The following is a 14,871-nucleotide window of genomic DNA, read 5'->3' on the forward strand; positions in this document are numbered from 1 at the left end:
CAATCACTGCTGTGAAAAAATGTGCCTGAATATTTATTAGTGCACACGTACACAACCAAAACCAAATCTGCCTCATATGTTGTAGGCGCTGCAACTAAAGTGTTTGTCTTCCCTGAGGACTTAAGCAAAGTATTTCATCCTTCACCACCACACCCCAACCAAAAACGGCACAACATTATTGTGAAGAAAAATTGAACAATTCGGCCGGGATGAATTTCAACAAATGTGACACAGATAAACATCAATGAGGATGCATTTGGAGTTCAATAATAACGATTTCAGCAAATCCACTGGAATCATGTTTTATTATTTATTTGTATGCTGTTAATGATCTCAGAACATCGCACATGAAGGGAAAACGTAGCTTTATCTAGAAATTAAAACAAAGCCATCTGAACACTCTCATGTTTAACTCACAATTGTACATATTTATAGTTAAGAAACATTCTTTATAAATATTGTATCATGTGTAGCAAGTTAATACCATAATTTAATTACAAATGGGATAAATATGGCAACGCGGATATTTACAGAATGAGTATTTGTTATTACAAAATTAACGGCACAACCTTTGCTTTTTCACAATCATCCAAGAGCATTTCACAATTAAAACTGGCAAAGCACAAAACGTCACAAGATTTAAAAACCCAGCTAACAGAGAGGAAAAAAATACATTCACAAGCAATTATTTGCATTTTTGTGTGTGTTTGTGCACTGCAACTTGACTTTGGCACAGGTTTCACTTTATAGAATTGCATGAAGATCCTACAGTCGGTCGCCCTGAAAGAAAGGTGACATAAATCTCAGCATTAAAACACAGCGACAAGGAAATCATTTTCTGCGTCCTTCACGCTTCCATTTTGTGCGCAATCTGGAAATGTCATGTCTCCTCAGGAAAGATATCCATAGTCACCGCAGAATAAATGTATTTCACCAAGGATTCCAGGTACCGTTCAACTAACAGGCTGCAACTTTCTGCGTTCCAAGTTGGAAAAGTAGTCGAAAGGTTCATTCAGTAAGATATAAATAATGCTGATGTTCACCTCTGCAAAACCTCCGGAACTGGATATTGCTTGAAGGGAAGGGTTATAGTGTTCTCCATTTCCCATTCACAGATTTTGGAGTAAGTTTGTTTTTTACATTTTGTTTTTAACGTTACGATAGCACTGACGCCGATCTCCCGAGTTGGAGGCCTGTAGTCTTTTTGTGTGGATGTGTGTGTGCGTGTGTGTATGTGTGCGTTTCTTTGCTCTTTAAACGTACCATTCATTGAAGTTGGAAGGAATGCCGGCGTTAGTGTGCACCGCAGACGAGGCAGGAGATAAATTATTGCTGTTTTGGGGGTCGGTGGACGGAGAAACCAGGACCGGAGGAGTAGACGATTCATAACCAGAGCTGGCTGCCGGTGAGGACTCCGAACCTTGTGACGATTCGTGCACCTTAAAAAAACAAGTTTTAAAAAACGGGGAAGATGGGACGGGGGAAATATCCAATTAGTCCTTTGTAAACAGCAGAACCCAATCATATTGAACACAAGTAATTTTGCGCAATATAAATATTGAAAAATAATGACCTTCATATGTTTCCTTAGAGAGCTGGGGTGTGTGTAGGACTTGTCACACATTTTGCACAGATAGGGTTTGTCTGAAGTGTGCACATGCATGTGCTTCTTTCTGTCGCTGCTGTTGGCGAAGCGCCTATCGCAGCTCTCAAACTCGCACTTAAATGGCTTTTCACCTAGGCAAGAAAAATAGCGCGGAGAAACAGATCAGTCAAGCAAAGCCACACACCCCTGAATCTTCCGCCGCTTTCATTTCTCTCAGGTCCAACACCGCCTAAAGCACCCAGATCTAGACGCTTTCTATGTATAACAGTGGTGTTCCTGACATTCTTCATCACAACGAAAAAATTAATTCAAAATGAGCCAAATTGAAGTCTTAAGCAGTGGACGGAAATACGTTTGACAACATTGGTTCGCGCTTAGATTCGATTCGCGTTTAGATTCGAGTGATTAATGTGAATGTGCTAAGTATTCGGTTTTTAAGTCCTGTGTTGTTCGGGTCCCTCTCTCTGAATGGAAATAGTCACATTAAAAGGGTTCGCAGCTGCTTTCCTCAGCTGATGGCAACACAGGGAAAGGAAATACTTCATCGCGTTTACACAATGGCAGAATGTAATTAAAGAGTCTGCTGCAACTCGCAGAATGGATTCTGTGAATTCAATTAATTGGTCCCAACGAATTCTAGAAATGAAATAACCGAACAAAGATTAAGCAACAGCAGTCTTAGTTTACCGCGTTGGCTTCCACGTGTCGAGATTTTTTTCAACCGGTCCCCGGATATTCTTATTTATGGGAATACACTGAGTGTGTTAAAATGGCATTTGTGTCAGAAACACTGGGCATTTCCCGTCTGAACTTTGCATTTTACAGACTGACGGAACTAGGAGGTGGGAATCACACAGGAATACGGAGTAAACAATGTAACATTACCCCTTCCCCATTAGCATTTAAATTGTTTCCGAAAAGATATGTAAACCGCCTCGAAATCTGAAGTATAGCCACACCAAGCAAATAAATTTCCCAGTTGAAAACCCTGCTAAAGACTTGTCTGACACCTATGACTAATCATACAATCGAGCGAACAATGGGTCTTGCATTCTGTTACCACTCTCCTCCAAAAAGCAAATAGCTATTGCGATTTTTGAAAAAAACACTTCTTAATTAATTTTCGCTTTTGTTTCTCCACCTTTAAAGAGCCAGTGATTTGGAAAATACTGTATAAACATGCAGATAAGTCATACATGCCGCATGGCTGAAGGTCTGTTGAATTTCTCAGCTGGCTGCCACGTTTAGCACAGGGCTCTCTGTCCTTAGATTACATCCTGACCCATATTCAACGCTTCTGCTCCAAATACTGGCGGCTGCTGATGACATAATTCTGCCCACTCCAGAGAAATATTATGCAATGCAGCAGAAATTATAACTCACAAGGTATTCGTTCAGCGAACCTTTCCTACTGTCTAACAGCGGATGTGTTTATCTCGAACCACGTTCAACTTGTGGCTTGAGGCCGCTTTCCTACACAACACGAAGCGATTTTTCACGTCTTTCACATTTTCAATTCGCTCCTCTCAAGCGGCCAGAATTAGTGAAATGTGTATTTTTTCTTGAACCTCCACTACGGCGGATTTTTTTTTTGTAATTTCATTTTACAGCGTGCAGTGTGATTCTAATTATTAAGGATCGGATAGTAGAGTGAACAAATTTTGTGCTAAAACGAGTCGAAATAATTTACAAATTATGACCCCCGCCTCAAAAAAACCCCAAGGAGTTAAATTAGTCTGGTATTGTTACTAGACAGAGCGACGACGATGGGGGTTTCTGGAAGGGCTTGGAGAAGTTTGTTAAAGCGTCCACAACAAGGTTAATATCAGTGCTTTTAGCAAGATATAAATGATTGAGATGTACGCGGGAAAAAGAAAACGAATGAAGTGTTAAATAATATGCGAATGAGAAAGGGACCGGCTCTCCCCTCTAACCGGGACACGGCTGAGGGTCTGGGGTTGGAGAGTGAGGGATGGTGAGACGTGGGGGTGGGGGTGGGGGTGGGGGTTATTGTTGCTTTTATTTTGTTACCTGTATGGGTGCGTTTGTGGATCTTTAAGTTCTCCGACCTGGCGAAAACTTTTCCGCAGCCGGGGAAAGGGCAGGGGAACGGTTTCTCTCCCGTGTGGACCCTGATGTGGTTCACCAGTTTGTATTTGGCTTTGAAAGGTTTGCCGTCCCGGGTGCAGTCCTCCCAGAAACAGACATGGTTGGTCTGCTCAGGTCCTCCGACGTGCTCCACCGTGACATGGGTGACCAGCTCATGCATGGTGCTGAAAGTTTTATTACAAGATTTCTTGGGGTTGCTCATCTGCTCGGGGTCGACCCACTTGCAGATCAGCTCCTGTTTGATGGGCTGCCTCATATACCTGAAGAAAGCTCCGGGGCCGTGATGGTGGTGAGCTGCCATATTCATGCTCATATTCATGTTCATGTGGCTGTAGTTGGGGTGGTGGAGCTGAGCCGCAGAGTAAGGGTCAGTCCTGGGACACTGATCCGAGCGGCCGAACACCTCCCCGGGTAGACCCAGGCGCATCTGGCCGTTGAGGACGTGCGCGTTGGGAGACGAGTGGGAACCTCCTTGTTCATGAATCCCGGGGAAAAGGAGATGTCCCGGAGGCTCGGAGTGAAGGCTGCCCGGGTTCGGCCCGAAGATCCCGTGCTGGCTGGAGCCAGGGCTCGACTCACTGAAGCCGCGGCTCCGGAACAGAAACTCCCGGGTGGAGTTGAAAGCGGCGCCCGAGTATGAGCTCACATGAGCGGCGTGAGGAGCCAAAGCGGCAGCGTAGCCCGGCCCGGCTGTCGCTTGCGAGCTGAAAGCCGAGCTCTGACCCGGGGACGACAGGTCGTGGTGGACTCCGCCGTTCAGTTTGAAAGCTCCCATGTGAGGCGAGTCGACGAAACTGTTCTGAGACAAGCCGAGGTCCCGGTCGGACATATCAGCGCCAGAATGGTGATGGTGATGATGGTGCCTGGCGAATGTGCCCACCCCGAGGCTCGGGAACTGGGGTCCCGCATCGAGCAACATGCTTTCCACTATATAAAAAAAAGGCAGGGAGAAAGCCACAGAGATCTCCCCACCCACCGACACCACAACACACACACACACGCACACACACACACACACACACACACACACACGCACACAGAAGGATCAAGCAGCAACTCAGAGACGCCTGCCTTTTTTCCCTCCTGTTATTGTTGATGAGAGCGATTTCTCAAGAAGCCAAAACGCACCAGTCCATGAATTCAACAGCTCGAGTCCAAATCTTCGCCTCTTTCTTGTCACAGTTTCTGCCTTTCTGGAGAAATAAATAAGCGATGATAAAATAGATCGAGCCAAACGATCAGGTACAACTTTCTCTCTCTCTCCCCTCTCTGTGTCCTCTAGTACAGTTTTTATTGCGATCACGTAGAAGTTGTCGCAGCAGCAATTCCCACGGAGCAGGAACCGTCTTCTTTGAAGCCTCTTCCTCTCTCTATTTGTCTCTCTTTCTCTCTCTCTCTCTCTCTTTGAGCAGATGCACTGTCGTCGGCGATAGCGGTGATCAGAAAGGCAGTTAAATGAGGAGTTGAGATAAGGGCATCCTTACGAGGAATGTGTGGGGAGGGAGGAGGGAATGGGAACGGGTTGTGGGGGTGGGGGAGGAAGGGTTGGAGTGTATGTTGTGAAGGGGGGGGTACCTTAAGCTGGTCCCGCAGCTGTCATATGATGCAGAGTGCGAGAACTGACTGCAATGACGGCACCTCTCCCAACACCCCTTTTAAACAGGACAGCGAGCACTTTCTAATGGCTTTTCATTGGACAGCTCCGCCTCATCCAACGCAGGTAGCCTGCTCCAAACGGATCGCCATTTTTCATTAATTACGCCTACTTTGATTTGTTTTTTTACCCCCTTCAGTTCGGCCATTTCAGAGCCACTCCTTTCCACATCATGTAGGTAGCGAATTTGCATTTTCGCTACGAAGCGATAGAAGTTCATCGAAATCCGTTATAGCGACTTGTAATCAATTTGAGGTACTGGTGGTGAATATAATGTTCACAATGCCATACGTGTTCTCTTCCCACCCCCTCACCCCCACTATCCTTTCTGAATTGGGGATTTTTTTTCAAATCAAAGTATATAAAATGATGTTAATCAGATAACTTTTTTGATAAGTAACTTTTAACATCTGAAAGCTTTGGGTTGAAATCATTTGAGACCAGTTAAACAGACATGTCCAATTCTGATCAGATTTCAGCTGTGAAAAAACCCTCGACCACCCTGTCCCCTCTCTCTCCAAGGCGTTGCTTAGGAGGGTTTGTGCCAGAAATAAAGGGGGAGGGGGTTAATCCGATTTGCTACCTACTAAATTGCACTTCATTTTTCGCAATAAAAGCTGTCTGTGTTTTCTTCTGCTTAAATGAGATTTTCGATGAAAAGGTAAGCTTCAACAGGAAGGTGTGAAATAAAATCATTTATTAATGCAAGGATATTTTAAATACAAGTATTCCCACTATTTTCTTATCGTCTTGAACGAAAAGCCCTGATATTTCAACTTGCTACAATTTTCGTTCTGCTTAGAAAAGAAATCACTGGTATGGGATCTCTTTTGCTCAGGGAACAGTCTGTATTAAAGGGCAGGCCTGGAACAAGAGAGGGAAAAACAACGAAACGTCACGGAAATAATCCCGTGCGATACTAAATCACCCATAGTTGATTACAAAATCTGTCCTTATGCTACTGTGTACTGACCCCGCATTTTTCAGACATGTCATCGCCTCATCTGTGATGAACAGAATGTATAGAACTTTAACCAGACCGGAAGGTTTCTGGGAAAGTGCAAACAAAGCATTGATTTCATTTTATGGATAATGGTGTATAAAGTTTTATTCGGGCACCGCAGCTGTTTGTAACATGCATTCATGTAATACTCTTTTTACTGCTTTCTCAATCATCATCTGCCTGGTGCTTTAATTCTCGAATTCCTGTCTAAAGAGCCACAGCATCGTGCTTGCCGCTATTCTTTCAGTTATCCAGGGCTACTCTGCAGGAAATACAGGAGCTGATCCAAGTTCAAAGTCACGTTTGCCGACTTCTCCACAGAGCAGTATTATTTCTCTGCAAAGCCGCTCCCCCCTCCCAAAAAAACCCTCTGTCCTTGGTCACCGGGTTGGGAGAGAGAGAGAGAGAGGAAGAGGGACAAATCAAAAATTCACTTGCATTTCAGTATCATTGTAGCAGAAATGCAGACAGGAGCTGATGGTGGACAGTGTGTAAGGCCAGCCGCTGATAATCTATTCATTTAATGGGTGCTTCAACAGGTTTGCCGAGGTAAGCAATGAACTTACTATATGGGAGACGGTGCTCTAAGACTGAGAAGAATGTCTTTATCCAGTTTTCCAAATCTAGAAACCGCACTCTTTGCAGCGACAGCTCTCCTTTTGTTAGCCCTGCAGGCTTGTTTTAACAACTGCCAACAATGGCACCCTTACAATATCTTATTTCGCCTCAATCAATCGTGTCACATATTTCAATTTATTTTTGAATAAAGTTAGTTAACGCATGATGGAGAAATCAATGTCATATTTCTGGTACGTTTATGTGAAAGATTTTATTGGGGATATTTTGATAGAACTTTACAGAGTCCAACCATTAGACAACAGATCTGTGTTTACCCGAGATAGTTTAAATCTTTCCATTCCGTCGTTTGCTAGCTGTCTCGTTAGTTTTGGAAATCGTATGAAAGCAACAATAATGTCCCTCCTAATTTTTGAGAGAATGTAAGTAGGAAACAAGGCAGAAATTAATTGAATGGGCGAAGGGATTAAACACCATTGTTTCGAATACGTTTCGCTGAATAAACAAACGTCTAGAAATCAGTTAAAATGCCGGATGAGTGGTCATATTTCTAGGTTTTTAAATTTTTTTATCGGCTTCTTTAAAAATGACAATTTCTTAGACTTCACAGATAACATGAAGTCAACCAAGGTATAGGTGAATTTGCCCATGATCTATCGTTCAATAATATGATTATAATTTCAGGACTGTACCCACCATAGTCACTGCAACAATATAGAAATAACCCAGCGTCATTTAATTGAGATTTTGAAACCATTTTCTTACGGTTGTATTTTGTTCAGATTACAGTGTATTTAAGCACTGCTGATAATACTCATAAAATCATGTTTTGTAACAGGAAAAGTTTTCATATCTTGTTAACTGAACCGATCAAATGTAGAATTCAATTGAGTTAATCAAATAACTACTACAATACAAATTATCTCTGGTTTTGCTTACTTTGATTAGACCTAAGGCTCATGATAAAACGCATACGAGCTCTAGTCTTTAAACCAAATCAATAAAAAATCTCTTCGGTGCAGTCAGAATGTTTGTAACATGGTATCTCAGACAGCGTGATATTTATTCCAGAGGATTTATGTTATCTCTTATCGTCACTTTTGCATAAATATTTTCATTGAGCAGTTTTTAATGCCAATGTACATTCTGGGCTCGCAAAGTAGATTTCACGACATGCAAAAGTCTCAAATATTACGTGCAAAATATAGATTATTGTATCCTTCAAGCACAAAAAGATGGCGTATCTTCTGTACACTGGGATGGAACAACGCAGACAACTTTAACAAATGCAATGTTGTTAATTTATCCCATACTTCAAAGAGGATAGAATTACACTGGGCACGGTTCTGTTAGTCTGTGGGGGTGGGGGTCTGGTTCGAAGACCTCAGCTGAATGAATTCGCTCACTTGTTCGTGAAATACTGCCCCATATGTTAATATTAATGGCTACAAATTGTGGAAGCCAGAGAAATTGAACCCAAACTATTCTCATATTCAGATAAAGTCAACTGAAGGGGAAAAGGGGGCCGTGTTAGCGTTAAGAAATGGGCAGAACAAACCCATCCTTATGTTAAGCTCTTCGAGACTATATTTGATACATACAGAGTGGCGAGCTACGGCCTGTTGCCTACTGTCAAACCGCACCCATCCATTGATATATACATGTACATTACAGCGTTGTACTTACAATGAGTGGGCATGAACGTTTGTTGTCCTTTTGGCAGAGGGCTTCCAAAAAACATTGTCATGATGGCATGTTTGAAAAAGGACGAATGAAAGTGACATGTGTTATCAGTTTACGAGTTGGCGACCTATGATTGTTATTCCATAAATTATATCTGCAGTTAACCCCTGTAAAGTCTGTCGCGTTTTTAAACACATTACTAGTGTAATTTATTTCGGTTTTAGTCTGTGGGTGTTCTGCGTCTTCTTGTTTATCAGTCTTACGATTCAGTTCACATGATATGATCACTGTGCTAAGGTAAGGATGGCACGCGGCAAGCGTGGGTAGTATTTCCCTTCTCCCTCTTACAACTGCAACTGTTTAGGTAAATCATCAATAGATCGTTATTTTTGAATGAAGGAGAAAGTAGAGAAAGAAACTTGGCAAATAAGGAAGAGGCAGAAAAATGTGATGGGGTGATCAGCGTCAGAAATTATCCAATTAAGAAATGAGTTTGTAAAAGACATTTAATCATCTGCAACATTGACCTTAGCATATCTTGCGGCACCAAGGGTAAATCAGATCCAATTTTTAAAATAAATGATGTATTAAAATGGAAACAATTGCAATGCAACATGTATCAATAACAAATGAGAAAGGTACAATGTTTCAATTTGTTAGACTTTGTATTTACTGTAGAGATGTATGAAAACCTCTCAATAGTGTTTCCGATAGGAATTTTTAAACATAAGATTACACAGTATAAATCTCTTATATGAAGGATAAATGATCTGAACACATCTCCCATGATTTGTACAAATTACCTAGCAAGCATTTACAATTAATATTTATAACACTTAGAGAACATTGAGCCTTTAATATGCAGCATGAATTCTAATACCATTTTGCCAATATTTTCGCCAATGACATAGGTCATCCTACATATACCTACATACGTACAAATCTAAATAAACAACCCAAGCGTCAGCAAAACAACACCTGCAGCTGATGTTTGGTACTTGAGGGTGCGATTGTTTTTCTTTATCTGGGAGGTGTGTCTCACCAACCCAGGGTGCAGAATTTCGCAAAGAACAAAGTCGTTTTAAATGAGATATATTGCAAACGTCGACAGAAAATGTGAAACTCCCAAGTTTACTCATTATGTATCAGCATAACCTCATCTGTTTAGTTGTGCGACTATCAAAAAAAGGACATGAACACAATACCTCTATTCGCACTCTTTCATATTGACTCGAACAACTAGAAACACATCATAAACAAACAGTGGTAAACCGCCAGGAAGTATGGAATTCAGTTTACTGATAGTCTATTAATTACCCCATCCATTGAAAAGAAACATGTATCTGTTCAATAATTAAGGGCGTGCAATCAAGCGTATGGGGATTTTATGTGAATCCAGGCTTACAAGGCATGAGGTAATGGAGCGGCGGATTGCTATGAGGACATGGCTTGTATGATGTGGCCATTGACAGCGTTGGCTTTGTAGGCAAGTCGTTGTGGTTCACCACCAGTAAGTATAGGAACGGGAAGAAAGAAAAATACTAAACACATACCGCAAAACTTTCAGAAACCTGCACTCGCTCGCGCTTCTCCTCTCTACAATTATTTCCTTTAGTAATAGCGAAGAGCAACATTTATGTTTCGGTCCTGATATTGATACCAGCGAACTATACTACCTACTTTGTTCAGTAGATGGTATATTCATGTTTCTTGTGGACTTTGCCTTTTTCCACAGTTATATATTACAATATTTAGCGTTGCTCTGCACGGTCCAACAGTGCATTTCCGAAATGTTCCCTTTCTATTAACCTTTTCCCTTTATCCACTCTCTGACCCCGATACCTGATCACTTGACTCCTTGCCGCTATCGACTTTCGGACTGTTCAGGTTTATGTTTCCTAAATTTTAACCTATATTTCATATAATTTATTTTACCCAAGCACGTTAATAATCAGATATTCCCTGTACATCCGTTCAGTATATTAATTGCGTCCCGAAAAATCGCATTACGGTATTTCTTTTTGACACTGAACTAACTTATTTGATATAATTTTGAGTAATTGTTGATATTCCATGAGACAGGGCGAAAAGCGAAAAAAATGGAATTTTGAACTGGAAATACAATTATGCTTAGAAAGTGTAATAAGAGATAATAAAACCCCGGGAAATCGGAAGCAATTTCCTTAAAAATAACTAAGCCTGGAAAAACAGAAACAGGAAACCAATTCATTATAATTATAACGCAAACACAGTGCTTAATGAGTATTTCGCTTTATGCTTTACACTAAACGGACAGACTGAACACTGTACTATAACACCTCAGAGCCAAATTAGTGCCAGGTATTTGTTATTTTTGAATTGCCTTCCGTACTGATCGAATCTTGAACTCAATCCTAATTTACAAGTATCTGGAGGGTTCGGCCAAAGGCAGGGAACTTTCTTCAGGGTGTTACTTGGTTCTATTAAAATGCTCAGTTATACTCTCTGTAAAATCTATTAAAACCAACACAATCAGTTGGAGCATTCGGATTTTGTAAATAGACGGGTTTTATTCCTCTGTGACATTTTTGAAACAATCTTAAGCAAAAGAAAACACGTGGAAATAAATAAATCGATCACTGAAGTATATATTAAGACGTAGTAATCGATGACAGATACATATCATGCTGTGTTGATCAAGGACAGCGACAAGGAAACGCGTGTAACATCTATACCCCTTTCCAGTACAATCAACTTACCTCGGCTGCTCAAAACATAAATCCCTATCCTTGAGCAATCGGTAATATAGTGCAAACTTTCCTAACTGGCAAACAGAACTGGAGAACGGAATTAATTTCATTGCAAGTAGCAAGCACTTGTAGCAGCGAAACTTCCCCGGGAAACCTTTGTGCTCTTTTAAAATGTGGCTACTTGAAAAGTAACTCATTGAATTATATACCTCTATTTGTTTTGAATTCCATATTACAAGTGAGAAAAGAAACCCATGATACGCAAAATTCTTGCGCCCTTCATCACATACAATGTTTACGTTAAAATGCTACTACAGTGGCTCTCGTAGAATGACGTAATCTGATTTGGTGTGAGGCTTCAGGAATAAAATGAAATATTCATATTGCAAATACTATTCACTGAAACATCTTTGAAATCGTTTGAAGGAACATTCTTAATTTAGACAGTTGAATAAAGGTTGGGAAATGCAATGTTGTAAACAAATATCACCTTTTGTACGACATTCCGTCATAACATGACTAGTGCGTTAAAGACTGTACTCATTTTGTGTGTGCTAAAGGTGTGGCATTATTTTTCAACTTGGCTGGTTTTATAGGAAGAAATTAAATTGCTTCGCAGCAAAACGTCAAAAGCACCTGCTGGAGATTCGTTGGTCACTCGTTCTATTGTTTCCTACATTATTCAGAGCAAAACTTTACAATTATGGAAATTAATTATTATTAACGGTAATGCAATTTTGCATTTTCTTTTGTTGGCACAAGCCCTGGTGGAGCTTTGGGGCGATACAAGTACCCGATGCTTGTAAAGGACTTTTGGAGGACCTGCGCCGAGCCAGGCACAGTGAAATGGAACAGTAATTTGAAAATTATGGAAAAAGCTAACACACACTAAAAATTAACGAAATGTTAGTGGATAAAAAAATGTAGCGTAAAGCGTTGTCGAATTAACAGACATCCACATGTGCACAGCCTATGCATGTAGAACTTAACGATGTCTTATATATACAGGCAAAACAGACTGCAGGCAATAAAGCTCCACCATAATAAATATGATTAAAGTGGTATGTGATAATATTGGCTAGATGGATGTCAATAATGGAAACACGATAAGGTAAAACTATTTCAAACAGTGCATCATCTAAGTTATTAAAGTGACCAGGCAGAGAACTCTATCCATTTTTCGGATCAAGAAGACTGCATGAAGAGTCACTTGTTTATTATAAGTACAAAAGGACTGACGGACTATAAACCGTATTCAGTCATATCCAATCCATTTCGAACGTTTCTTTTCCCATTGTTTTTAAATCCTGAATGCTGTGGAAACATTAAGACAAGAATGAACGGGATCGTATGAAATATCTATATCTGAATACCGACATGCCGAATGTAGGACAAGTAAATATGTTCATCAAATGTCTATTTTACGCTATTTCACAGTTTAACTTTATCACCTACCTTTATTTGGATTTGCTTTTGTTAGTCTATTCCCAATTATATTTTTTCACAATTTTGGGAAGCAACTGGGTAAGAATTTCTCAGGTAGGTTCGCACACTATCTTAAGCAGAAGGACGGATTAAACAAGACAAATAGTTCATGAGGATGTTTCCGTATATTCACTTGTGTTTGTGCTATGATTAATATTTCATCTTATTGATCAATTCCACCGTACTGAAGTCTCAAACTCACAATAAAGACTTGACTTTGAAACCAGACATATTTGCTTACATTCTAAGTATTCCTGTTATTTTCTCTCCACCGAGTTGGTGTGACTCAACATAGCACTATTTCAACAAACTCAGTGTTTTGTCAAATAAATTTACTTTCTGTAATGGATCGTATTGCCATCCTTTCACACCGACTCGCCTTTCTCCTCTTGGCAATCTGCATTGAATTATTTCGCTTGGGATGAATGATAAATCTTACTTCAGTCAAAATCAGGTAATTGTGTTACATTTCACTGACAATTTCCAAACCGATACATATTCACACCTCACTCGTTCAATTGTTATAAATAACGGTCGCCCACTTTTATCGACGATTAAAATCAATAAAATAGGCAAATAAGAAGAAGTTACATAAAGTGTACGGACCCCCGGTAAATAATTACAATGAAAGGAAGCAACGGCAGCAGAAACATAATAAGGAAGAGCATTTTGTGATATAATCGACCATGCCAATTTAATTAGGTGTAGCCGGGTTGAAACATTGCCGTATCTGCAGAAACCCAACATGAACAAAATCACAGTCCATGTGATGTCTGGTGGTCGGACTTTTTGAATTCTCTTTTCCTTCGTGTGTCGACGCAAGATGAAGCCCCTGTTCTTTTACCTCAGCATTCTACCAACCAAGCCCAGCTTAGGCAACAAATTGTGATATTTAAGTACATTTTCTTTCTGTATGTTAGTTTATACACTTACCTTGCATTTATTTATGTCATTTGATACACGGGTGTAGGTTTAGAATGCGGATTATAAAATATAAATTCGAAAATCAGAAATCGTGCATATATTCTTCTTCAGACAGTTTGGATGATTTACTTATAACAATTTGCTGAAAATACCGCTATTCCGAAATCCTTCAGTTCATTTTTGAAGGTGTGTATATTTTCAGCGGTTTTCAAGCGCGTAAACTTTAAATTTGTACGCGGATACAAAAAAAGACGGACCCATCTGATTTATGCATCGATTATTTGTAATTATTGTCATGGGGTCCCCTATAAGCACAAAATTTTGATCATTGAAAGACTCTGAACTTGAAAGTATGCTGTAAATACCAACATATAACATGATTTGTGCTGTTTTACACGAGGATTGTAGAATAAGTTTATACATTATTTTTGCAGCTAATTATTTACGAAAAAAATCTACGAGCAAATCAAAATTCATGCAAATGATACATCATTGATTCCTCACTGCGAAGCGAATTTGAAAACAGCTCCCACTCATAAATAACAATTCTACATCAAATGCCCAAAATTCAGTGGGTGGGGTGGGGTGATGTATGGGGTGTCGTGGATGTGTGGTGATAAAGTCGTAATTCGTTAATTCCCAGTTATGTAACGATCAGGATATATATGCGTCCTTTAAAAGGTAAGTGTCCATGTTCCTAAAGTTTCCAAGTGAAAACTTGAGCAAAATCCACAGGATGGGAAGTGCAAGCGGGAGGTGGGAGGATCCCGCTGCGCCGATCCGCTCAAAACGGGCAAATTGCCTGAACGGAGCGCCTGCCAATCAGCCCAAAGTCGCCAATCGCGGCCTTGCCATTTCTGAACTATATTTCCCTACTCTGTCGCCTAACCACTCCAGGTTCTGCCAATCGCTTGAGGACAGTGAGAAAGGAGAGTCAAAAGTGCTCCAACAACAAAAAAAAAAGTGCTGGAACCGAGCTCAATATTTTCCAGCTTTGCTTTTTATTTTGAAAAGAAAAAGAAGTTTGGGGGCGTGTGGGGGGGGGGGGGAGGGGTGGGGTGGGGGTAGCTGGGTGGGTTTTGGAGAAGAGGGGGGAGGTGAA

General features: G+C 40.6%; 1 protein-coding gene across 1 annotated transcript; it reads right to left on the bottom strand.

Annotated features, from left to right (window-relative positions):
- Nucleotides 1-296: 296 nt before the first annotated feature.
- On the bottom strand, nt 297-5,366 carry zic2a (zic family member 2 (odd-paired homolog, Drosophila), a). The gene is made up of 3 exons (XM_048532885.2): nt 3,638-5,366; nt 1,574-1,737; nt 297-1,439 (listed from the first exon to the last, which is right to left on the bottom strand). Exons 1-3 carry the CDS (start codon nt 4,632-4,634, stop codon nt 1,254-1,256), a joined length of 1,347 nt encoding a protein of 448 aa, XP_048388842.1. The 5' UTR covers nt 4,635-5,366; the 3' UTR covers nt 297-1,253.
- Nucleotides 5,367-14,871: the final 9,505 nt, after the last annotated feature.

This window comes from Stegostoma tigrinum, chromosome 6 (assembly GCF_030684315.1).
Source record: "Stegostoma tigrinum isolate sSteTig4 chromosome 6, sSteTig4.hap1, whole genome shotgun sequence".
Lineage (NCBI taxonomy): Eukaryota > Metazoa > Chordata > Chondrichthyes > Orectolobiformes > Stegostomatidae > Stegostoma > Stegostoma tigrinum.